Source organism: Cupressus sempervirens, chromosome 8 (assembly GCF_028749045.1).
Source record: "Cupressus sempervirens isolate cs-2001-9-10 chromosome 8, ASM2874904v1, whole genome shotgun sequence".
NCBI classification, from domain to species: Eukaryota; Viridiplantae; Streptophyta; class Pinopsida; order Cupressales; family Cupressaceae; genus Cupressus; species Cupressus sempervirens.
In genome coordinates this window covers 450,908,266-450,920,580 of record NC_143125.1, presented here as the reverse complement: position 1 = coordinate 450,920,580, position 12,315 = coordinate 450,908,266, and the positions used below count along the sequence as shown (strand labels likewise).

The following is a 12,315-nucleotide window of genomic DNA, read 5'->3' as shown; positions in this document are numbered from 1 at the left end:
AAATTTAAGAGGTTCAAAGTACATGCATAACATTCTAGAGGGAGCATATGGAGTGATTTAAGCAAAAGTGCAATAAGTAGTGGGGGGAAATCATAATAGTGTAGTGTGTAGATTTGGAGTCTTTTCACCCAATAAACAACTACACAATTTCCCAAGCATATCCTTCCGCCGCATGCTTAAAAAAATTTACTCCCCAAAGTTAGCGGCGTTTTAGCGTAATTTGCACTGCTCTCCCTAAATTTTGAATAAAGCCAAATGTTTGAGATGTCAAAGACTGCTAAAGATAACCATTACTTGAGTATTAGAAATCCCACCTTATTTAGCGAACCAATAATTAGGTTGAGCTCACCTGCTCTGATTAATTAATAATTTTTTTAAAGAAAGGATATGACTTACAAATAAAAATTATAATAAAATTTGTGCGTAAACTGTAAATTCAGATTCTCCGTCGGACCGGAGGAGGAAAAAACCGAAAAAAAAAATGGGGACCTTTTGAATTTACGGGGAAACCAAAGGGAGTTGAGAGTTGGTTCATCATTTTGTTCAGAATGAAAAAAGAAATGGTTTTTAATGGAGAAGGGTTTGTTAAAGAAAGGGGTAAATCAAAAGCGACATCAATGGCCTGGTTTCTCGCAGATTTAACTGAGAAAGTGAGTTGATGGCTGGTTTGCTGATGTGAGTTTGGGATTTTGCTTTCCCACCATTGCTGTGTAAGTCTTTTCAATGGCCGTATGATTTGTAAGGTCTGGGAAAATCTGAGTCCGAGAAACATATTCTGTTGGTATTGGACAAAAGGCAGGCTTATAAAATAACAAGAGGACCCACAGTGGGGGCGCCATTGACGACTACAGTGGTGTGCACACAGGCCTCTGATGTGACCGCGACAATGGAAATGATATGCTCCGCCACAGGCACGGCAGGTACTTCCACTCTTGCGGAAGCGGCAGGAACAGGAGAAGCCCATGTGACCGTGCCCCTCAGTGAGCCGGAGGCGATGCAAATGCAGCTGTGTCGCCATCCTGCTGTCTATCCAGAGGCGCTTGCAAAGCACGAGGAGGTCATTGCAAACAGAGATTTGTTCATGTCCACTCTCACCCGCTTTCATGCCGCTCTCGGGACTAAATTATCGTGAGTACATAATACTCATGCCTGTCTGTCTGTCCGCTTTCACAGAATGTTGTTTTCTTTTTGACTTTGAGCCTTATTGACTCTGACCATGGCGGTTCTTTTCGCTCCATTCTTTGCTTGAGACTTTTTCTGGTACTTAATCGTTGATATTAGCTGCTAAATATGCGATGACTTGGATTAGACATGGCCGTGAAGGCTTTTGTAGAGGAGGCTCAACTGGCCACCTCTATTAAAGAACTTAGACTGGTGCAATGTGCTCGCAGCTCTCGTATTGTTTTTCAAAACTTCTCAGCCCCCTCATGGGTCCTTTACCTCTGAAGATTAAAAATTGATTTTGCAGAAGTGCGCCTTTTAGTGCGGCGGACACTGAGAGTGCCTTTATTGTTACTTATGGCACATAGGTTAAGTGGTGTGTATACTTTTTGCTCCTTTGCACCACAAGGGACACCCTTTTTTTTTTTAGATCTACGTAAGTTTTAACTTATACCGTGATTGACTGCAAGCTGATCAAAATTTCAGACTTTTGAAATTTGTACTGTACGCTGTTCCAAATTTTAGACTTCTGTAATTTGTCATGCACTGATTCCACAACGCAATAAACTGGAAACGAGGGTCGCCTGATTTATGACTGTTGGCTGCATGTTTATGAACTTTCATTGGAGATTACAATCTTGTCGTTTTTGGGGTTCATGGTAGTTCCATGAAGTCAAATAAAGTCCTACGCATAAGCAAACCTTTTCCCAGAATCCTGCTTGGACGGTTGCTTACAAGGATGACTTTAAGATGATCCTAGCAGTGGGAGGGTTTAACGACTGTGCAACTTATTGCAGAAATTTTAGCATTTTGTTTTCCAAATTGTAGATATTTGAACCTCCAATACACACACACACACACACACACACACATAGTTTCTAATAGTTATAGGTGCATATGCCAGACACAGTGTATATTTTAGTTTTCCTTGTGATCACTTTCGGGTGAAGTTCTATGAAGCTCTAGAAGGACCTGTAAATGAGATTGCAGTAGATTATTGTGTTACTTTGCAGGAATAGAAGAAATTTAATGAAGATAAAATCTTTGCAATTTATATTGAAATAATTTAATATTAAGAGGCTCGACATATATTTAAAATGGAATTTCACTTTTAATTTTTGGTAAAAACAAGCCGAATCAAGGTGGTGAAGCACTTTGAATGGCTTGAAATTATTTTCAAAAGTTGCACCATGTGCTGAGTAATATGCTTACATAACTGAATTGGTTTGAAGTAACATTTAACAATCAATTATCCCCTCTAAAATGGTGAGTAAAATTAATGGTTTCATTGAGAAAATGTTCTTTGGAAAATGAAAAGAAAATACAATGTTCTTGTCTATGTAGAAACAATAACCTTCTTGTTCTATACAATGAATGCAAATGACTAAACACACTCTTGATGCCCACTAAACACAGTTTGTATGTAATTAAGTGATGAATGGTATTTTGTGGGATTGATGATATGACATGAGTATCCATTTGGGCAAGCCCATTCTTTACCAACATCAAATTCTGTTCATTAAATCCAAATGCAATCTTTTTAGCATGCATTTAGTTTCTGTATGCTCAGCCCTTATCTTATCTTAAACACAGGATTAGATACTTGAAGCAATTGTTGCATGTTTTATGAGTGCATGGGTCATTGTTAAAATGTTCCACTCATAAACTAGTGTTGGGAATGCCTTTATCTTATCTTAAACATGGGATTAGATATTTGAGGCGATTGATGTGTGTTTTATGAGTGTATGGGTCATTGTTTAAGTGTGCCACTCATAAACTGGTGTGAGGAATAGAATTTGGTGTTTTTCTATTGTTTTATGCAGGTTGCTGACTTTGGATATTCATTTGTCCTTGCTTAACATGTTAAACCATTGTGTGATGGTTAGATTGGTCATCTGTAATTTGTACATATTCTCCATCAATATGTGCTTTCCCCTCCTTTTAATGAACAAAATCATGGGATGTTGGTGACTTATCCCACCAATTGAAAAACCACTAATTTTTAACCACAACAATTGCAACATTGACACAAATTTGATTAGTGCTCTTGCATATAAGAATTTTGCTAAGATACTGATTCGTCCCCAGATTAGGTGAGTTTGGAGGTGGATATGTTCGGATTCCTTGTGGATTCTTGCTAGAAGCCAGCCATAGGCCTCTAGATGCATCCAGAGGAATCCATGGGCCCAACGCCTAGAAAACTAATAAAAAAACCCAAACTTAAGTTATTTTTGTTTGCATGTGCTCTAATGATCTTTCAGTAGTTGGAGATGATGAAAATACGTTTAGATTCCTTGTGGATTCTAGCTAGAAGCCAGCCACAGGCCTCCGGATGCATCTAGAGGAATCCATGGGCCCAATGCCCAGAAAACTAATAAAAAACACCTAGAGTTATTTTTGTTTGCATGTCCTCTAATGATCTTTCAGCAGTTGGAGATGATGATGAGAATGTGGATTTTCTTGTGAATCCTTATGATTTAGACTCTGATGTATATTAGTTTATTGAATCTTCAATCATGAACTAAGTTTTTATTTTGCTGGAATCTTGAACATAACCTATTGGAACTTATTGTTAAGACTAAACTCTGATGTTGAACAAACACATATTGATATATCATATGAATTTTGAAATATCTTCAATTTTGATAAAGGGTGAAGTATCATAGTCATACTATCAAACGATTTGTTTTTGTATATTTCTTGCATTCTTTTCATATATATATATATATATATATTAAATATATATACTGTTCCTCTTGTATCCGCCTCCAATTTTTTTCCTCGCATCCTGTATCCGCTCCCAAATCTGCATCCAAATCGTTAACTTAGGAATTTTGTAAATATATATATGGATGGTAAACCAATGTTGTATTAAACAAAGGAGATGAGAGCTCCTTATATAGATTTATAGAGGCAATGTTTCTAAAAGAAATATTCTTGAACTAAAGATGAAAATAGGATTTGCCTAATAAAATAAGAGACTAACTAAGATGACCTTTAAAGAAACTTAACAATATTCTAATACCCTCCCTTGATTGGTTGTCGTCTAACTACCTTGCAAAAGATTGTACATCTCTTGTGGTCATAATTTTTTCATAACATTTTGCTGCTGCTAAGACCCTCCGTGGTTCAACAACATGTTGATGACCAAGAGTAGCTAAAATCCATTTAGAAAAAATAGAGAAGGATGCCCCCTTTCTTCAAAATGTTTTGCAACAAGAGATAAGATCTTGCCATTGACTTTGCCATTGTAATGGGTCTGCCACTAACCCTCTAATTATCTGCCAAACTTTTGACCATAAATCATCACAAAATGACCAACTTGATGTTGGATAATAGAGTTGTCCCTCCCTATAGCCAAAGACACACATCGAGATAGTTGCCATAATTTTGAGGAAGAATTGACAAATGCCCCAAATTTTTGTAGAAGGGCATGATGCCTCAAAACATACTACAAAAGATGATTCACCAAGAAGGTTTTTAGATGAGAGCTACAACTCAATATAGACTACAAGAAGTCACAATTTTTGAGGAGAAAAATTGGAAAATCCAAACATGATTGTTGATGTGATAAATCAATCAAAACCAAACAACAAGTCCAAGACATGGAATTAGAAAATACAAAGTTTCATATTTGAGGAAAAACGACAAAACCCAACTAATAATTTTTGAGGAAATAATTATTAAAACCCAACAAATAATTTTTGAGGAAAAGATTATTAAAACCTAACATATAATTTTGAGGAAGGAAATATATTAAACCTAACAAAACATTTGTGTTAGGAAAAAACCAATATAATATATTTAGAAAAGATATCACAACCCCTAAAATCAAAGATCCCTTCCAAAAGCTTGAGTATGTAGAAAACCCATCAAGCAAAAAGTCCTTTGTTATACAAGAGACAAACACACATAAATCCACAAATTTGTTGGGTCATTGGGGTTGAAAAACAAAAGTTTGCACACCAAATGTAGAAAAAACAGTTATTTTCACAAGAAAACAAGTTGTGTGAGCCAAGAGCATGGATCTTGTGCCCTAGCCGAATATGCAAGAAATCGACAAATCCAAATAGGAAGTTGTCGCAGGAAGAACAGAGGCAAAGAAGTTGTGGTAACAAAAAACACAACCATGTAGACCAAAGCTACAAAAAACAATTTTGTGTGAGTTGCACCCAAAACAAAATTACGATTTCATGGAATGAAATAATTGGTTTTGTTACAACAAATATATGACGATTTTTGTTTGAGGAAACCAAAGACATGGGTTGGAGCTCCATAACATAGGAAAAATGGTCTCACAAATACCGTGAATATGAGATTGTAAACAAGATAGAGAAACACTTGGATGCAGGCTTAGATTTGTAGTAGAAAAATATGAATGCAAGAACAAAAAAGCCCTCTTTTCAGATGATTAAAAAAACACGGTTTTTAGAAGAGTCTCTAACAGCAAAAATCAAAAAGCAAATTTATAGGAAAATCCCAAATCAAAGGAGGGTCATGATTTTTTTAAATTAAAAAACTCATCAAATTTTGAAAAATCCAATTGGTTTTGATACCATGTTATGGTAATTGATTTTGTACTAAACAAAGGAGGTGAAATCTCCTTATATAGATTTACAAAGACGATGTTTCTAAAAGAAACAATCATGAATCAAGCCGAAAATAGAAATTGCCTAGTAAACTAAAGACTTACTAATATAACCATTAAAGAAACTTAACAATATTCTAATAGATTAAAACTAACGCAACAAGTGATCGAGTTTAAAATACATGCTTGAAGACATTGGAAAATGGCTTTGTAGTGGACTTGTCTTGTTGCAAATGAGTGCATAAAGCAAAAGTGGTAGAGGCTTGACTAAAAAAGAAATTCAGTTCAATCTCTGAAAATACAATTATAGCCATATTAAATGTGTTTTTGGATTTGGCTTTTGCTCTCCAGCTAAACCTATTTGAAATCTGTAGTTGAACATTCAAACATGTTTTTTATTCTTTATGCCCATGTCTTGTTTACTAATATATTGAGAGTAATAAATTTTGTTTGTAACTTGGGAAAGACAAAAGTTGATTGATTGCATTTTACACCTTGTAATTCTTATGAATATAAATAAATTCTTTATTGTTTTGTCCCAAATCATATTGTTAGAATGTAATGCCCATGTTGTTGGGGCTCTTTAAGGTAACGGTTCCTTTGTTATACTTTTAATGTTTTTTCAATTTTTATTTTCTTTCCCTTAGTCATATTGTTAAAACCATCTTGTTGGGACACATGGATTAACTGATTCCTTCCTTATATGTTTATCTTATGCTTACTTATTAGGGTCATATGTAATATGTTTGGAGCCTACTTGTGCAAATTACATTTTATTATTATATCCTTTTGCCATTTGTTTAAGGATTGTGTAAATGAACATAATGCATCTCATCGATTCATATAATGCATTCCAATTTAATTTCTATTAATATAAAGTAATTTTTTTGTTTTGGTGTTTCTCATGCATTCAACTGTTTTACTTGTGGAGTTAAAAGTTCTATTTGATACGAACCATGTGTATTAATTGACATGGTTCTAGGGCTTGTGGTTTAAAACCATCCAAATTTGATTCTTTGTTGTTATGGAGCTAGGATTGCCGATTTCTTATTGTAGTGGTTACTTCATTCATCTTTAAAGGTCAAATTGTCTAAAATGGATCTTTGACATTTTCAATTAGAAAAGGGCAAATTTAGAAGTCAAGGTATCCACTCTTTATAGAGAAACAAAGTTGAGTATTTAAAAAAAATAAATTGAATTCATGTGGCTTTGTGGATGTGAGGATTTGTTTCTATAGGAGGTAGAGGGATTCTATGTGGAGTCATTTTTAGCAGCAACATGGATTAAACTTGACTACATATTAGTATTTCTTGTGAAAATTACTAGGGGTCCATTTCCAATTCACCAAAAGATTTGTACATATAATTTTGGATCACCAAAAATTTCCTACATAAACCCTCAACTTTGCTTTGGAAGATTATCTAAGCTTGCCTCATTAAGACTACCTATGATTATGGAGAGGAGCATGCGACTAAGTGACATTGTGGAGTGTGTATTACATACTTGTATTCATTACGACAGTTGGATAAGGAGGCATATTCATTGCAAGAAATTGTTAAAACCATAGTTTACTAATTGTCTGTTGTCGTAGTAGTTGTAGACAAACTGACATGTCCTATGTACTAAGGGTAGCTTGAGAATAGTTTGGAACTTTGATCCTTGCTTGGTGAGGCATATTCATTGCAAGAAATTGTTAAAACCATAGTTTCCTAATTTTTTGTTGTCATAGTAGTTGTTGAGAGACTGACATGCCCTATGTGATAAGGGTAGCTTGAGAAGAGTTTGGAACTTTGATCCCGGCTAGGTGAAAATTCATGTTATTTGCTTTACATTTTAGGTTAAACAAGAGATTATGAAGATAATGTTGACAATTTGATTCAATGTGACATATTGTGATTGCTATATGGAATGGTTTGGTTAAATTTTTTTGGTTTAAATTTTAGGGTAACACAATATTATGAAGATGATGTTGATAGATAGATTCAATGTGACATATTGTGATTGCCACATGGAATGGTTTGGTTAGGTTGTACAATTCAATAAATAACAAATATGCAAATTGTATAAAAAAAATGAGCAATTCAACACGTTGTTGAGTGTTGTCCAAATGTTTAGCTTCCTTACAACTTGTTTGTCTAGTCACCTTTGTAATTCTCAATCTAGTAAACACATGCTCGATCGATCTGTACATGACATTTCTAACATACAATAATAACTTTATTAACATATAACATACAATAATACCTTTTACTTAATAATATTTGAAGGCGCATGTCATATCATATGGGTCCTTTAAATCTATGATTATCATCCCAAATCATATGGTAATAATGCTTGAGAAGACAGTATTTAATAAGCATCTTTGCCATGTACATGATTTGAGTGTGAATATTTAATTCATTGTAGCTCATATTGTATGTGCATAGACTTCAAAATGCGAGTTTATTGTGAATTTCAATTGCACCCTTCATTTGGCCAAAGATGGAAGTTTATTTAAAAGCTTGGCAAAGTCGACGATGATAAGATTATCTAGTTGATAATTCATTTTGTTCCATTGTTGGTTGTGGTAATGGTGTGCTAGAAGATAACATTCTTATAAAATTGTAGCATGTGCTTTATTTGAGTTTGAATGTGCAATTATTTATTAAATATAGCTGTTAGCATTTTAGGGGACTCTACAACACCACTTATCAAGGCAGTAAAGTTGGAGTTTGGTCAAATAACTTATTGAGGAAATAAAATTTAAATTTGGTAGAATATGATTGTTGTAAAGAGTATGAGCAACAAATGTTAGGTTATTATAAGTTGTAAGCTTGATAGGTAATCAAATATATGAAATTTTTAATGCTTCCAAGACAAGTTTTTTATGTCAAGGCTGTAGTTGAGGACACATCTAAGCATTTGATATTAGAATAACTCTTATTAATGGTTAAGATGAGATTGTGATGCCAAGTTCAATAGCAAGAGGTTCTTACGTTGTGTGTATAAAGGATCTTTTAGATAGTGATCAGATTGTTTCCAAAGAAATTTCACTACTTATTTCCTTGGAGGTTTATGATGTCATCTCCAGTAACGTTGAAGTTCTAACTGAGAAGTTTCAAGAGAAGTATATTCATTATTCTAGTGCATATGCTAATTTAGATTATGAGATGCACATGCATCATTAGGAATGTCATTTTGTTGTGATAATTATTGAAAATTTGAAGGTAATGAGTTTATTACTAGTGACATTAGAGAGATATTTGAGTATTATTATCTCACAAAATATAAGATTGAGTGTTGAATAAATGAGACCTTATATTTATGAGAGATGCTAGTTGTCTTGAATGAGCCATGGATGTAACTTTGGTGGGGTGTTGGATAATATGAGAAGGATAGTGTTATGAGTGAGAATAGTTTGCAATCCTTAGTGAATCAATGATAGACCCTCTACAATATGGATGGGCGGCCTTGCTTGTGTGGACCATCTTCTTAAGTCAGTGCTAGCATGTTGATTTCATGTTTTTTTGCAAGTTGTTTTGAGAGAATGTTGTAGGTTATGTGTTAGAGAACAATGCTTAATTTCTTCTTTGGATATCTTTGCACAAAGAGGAATGACTTCAGTTATTTGTGATTTGTAGAAATAATGGTTTGTAGCCTTGTAGAGGACTTTTAGGATTGAGAGATTGGAGGAAATTGGATTTGGGTTTCTGCATTCTTGTGTTCCTTCGGAGAATATGCACTTTGAAATATTGATTCATTCAATTTACTGTCATGTCATTTTCATTTCATTTAGTTATTTATTTCTAGCAACCTACATCATGTTGTAGGTTGTTATGGTTTTGTGTTAAATTATAGCTTCGGTAGAAGTGAAGTATATTTTACTTAAGCACATGAATTTGTAATATATATATATATATATATATATATATATATATATATATATATATAATCATTCTTATCTCTGATATTAATTACATCCTTAATCATTCTTATGATGATACGTACATATATATATTTATAGAGAGAGAGAGAGAGAGAGAGAGAGATCGTGCGGGCTGCATTTATCTTGTCCAAAATAGCCGACGGCAGAATTTGTTAAGGTAAGCACATCTTAGTTAAAGTCCACGTAGGGACATGACCCTACGTGGCTCTTTGGCCACATAGAGTCATGTTCCTATGGGGAATTGACTCCAAGATCGTACAAATAAGAGGATGATGCTGCTTAGGAAAGGATATCAGTAACAAAGGAAATCTCTGAGTATCTACAGCAGCATTTGTTCAATTCAGAAAAATTATTACAGTCATCATCATATATATATAAACATACAAGTATAATCTGAACATCACTCTGTCATATCAGAGTTAATAATAAGTGATATCAGAATTAATATATATATTTCTCTATCAGAAGATCCTATCTACATCAACATGGTATCAGAGCCTAACTGATAGAGCATTATAGTCAGCTCTATTCAGATTTAATCTATTAAATTATCCTCAATCCGAAACCTAAGTTACTGATTCTGGTTCCAATGCTGATGCTGATGCAGGTGTGGGATGCTGATGCTTGGATGCGCGGATTTTTTTTTTTTTTTTTTGGATTTTGGATGCGTTTGGGTGCATCCTTATATATAGTTGTCAGCTATAATTTATATATGCAAAGAAATACAAGAAATATTAAACATACAAAAATAAACCATTCATTGAATCATTATCATAATCAAATTGAAATAACAGTAATGTCTAATTAGTAAATTACCCAAGTTCAAGATTCAAATGCAATTCGAATTACAAAATCAAAACATAGTTCATGGTTCAATCACAATGTTGATCAATCAAGAGTCAAGGCTCAAGATTCACAAATCACATTCAGTCATTCAGAATCATAAGGATTCTCAAAAAAATCCACATTCTCATCATCTCCTCCTTTTGCAACACTTGCAAGTTCATTTGAATCATGCATGGTTCTAATTGTGCTAGATGTACGTGCTATGATGTTATCAACATCATCATCCGTCATCACAGTAAGATCTTGAAGTGTTGTGTCCAACTTTGCAGATTTAGGGGCTACATCCCAAAGTTTGGTTGACCCTTCCTTGTATCCATCCTCAGTATGTGACAAAAGATGCAAGTTGGTATGTATATAAACCAAGTCCTTAGCTTTCTTTGAGCCCAACCGGTTGCGCTTCACTTAATAGATATAGGAGTATGTACTCCAATTCTGTCCAGCAAAAGAACTACTTGCAACCTGAATAGTGTTCATAAAAATTTAAAATTCCACATACAAATAAAAAGCAAATTAGAGACTGTTAAACACTTAAGTAAAGAATACAATTGCTAAATAAATAAATGAAAACTTACTTGTGAGAGGATCTTGATTGCAAGAGGTTGTAGATGCTTGAATGGTTGACCACACATTTTACCACCATATGATAACTCCCATGTCATTTTGGTCCTTTATTGCATATGGAGTAAGTTTTGATCTTGAAGCGAATAAGCCAAATTCTTGCCTCACCTTTTTGTGCATTTCATAATCTGGAAAGAGTCTTGCAAATGCAGTGTAGCACCCAGTAGCAACTTCTTCATCGCATATGGTGCAATTCTATCCACATAGCAAGTATTTCCTGGCTATAGTACCTTGGAGATAAGGCATATGCAACAAAGAGGTGCAATGGGGTAGTCATCCTCTCCTAATGAGGATGAATGATATCCTCCACCTTTTTGCACAAGGCTTCACATTCTATGGGGTTAGTCTCATGTGCTTGTATGGAAAGCTTTACCTTTTCTACCATGGTGTCCATGCCATCGTACACATCCCCCAAGCAAGGTGCATCTGTATCGGCAAAGCACAATATAGTCATGATAGGCAAAGTGAAATCCAATACAAATTGCACACGAGCCCACCAATGCTCATCTAAGATCATACCCCTGACCCCAATGCTCATCTAAGATCATACCCCTTACCTTCAAGGGTCTCTCTGAATTTGAAGCCTTCCATATAGCCCATTGGCTACAAATGACCATTTGGCCCAATGCTGATTGCACCTTGAGGAGTTGTTTAAGAACAATATGAGATGCAAATCTAGTCTCAACAACCTATAAGCAAGTTGACAATATGACATCAAATATAAAACGAAGTTATAAACAAGAAATTTGATATTGAACATGAATATAAAACTTATTCAAAATAAATAAATAAATGAAACTAAGTAATTACAATTTGAAATCTACCCTCAACAACTCCAACGAGAATGATCTGAATATAGATTGTGACATGTGGTGGTTTGTCACAAACATTTGTATCTCCTCTCCCCTTGGTATATTTGCTTTACCCAATCTATTTGGGTGCCAATATATTGCATGGCCAAGTTGAGAGAGTGTATGGTGCATGGTGTCCAAAAAATATGGTCGTATCGAGACTCAACCAAAGCACTTGCACCCTTACAATTCATGGCATTATCTGTGACCACCTGGACCACATTCTCACTACCCACCATCTCTATTGCCTCAATGAGAATTCAAGAAATGAATTGTGAATCCTTAACTTGTCCTTCACAATCAATAGCCCTCAAAAACATTGCCCC

The 12,315-nt window shown here is 34.5% G+C and overlaps 1 protein-coding gene across 1 annotated transcript in view; it reads left to right on the top strand.

Moving 5' to 3' along the window:
- The first annotated feature begins 407 nt into the window (after positions 1 to 407).
- LOC149543165 (high mobility group B protein 9-like) overlaps positions 408 to 12,315 on the top strand; it is a 102,351-nt gene continuing 90,443 nt past the window's right edge. The window contains exon 1 of the mRNA XM_089798052.1: positions 408 to 1,128. Within this exon, the coding sequence (XP_089654178.1) occupies positions 887 to 1,128 (242 nt within the window). The 5' untranslated portion in view covers positions 408 to 886. The remainder of the gene's footprint in view (positions 1,129 to 12,315) is intronic.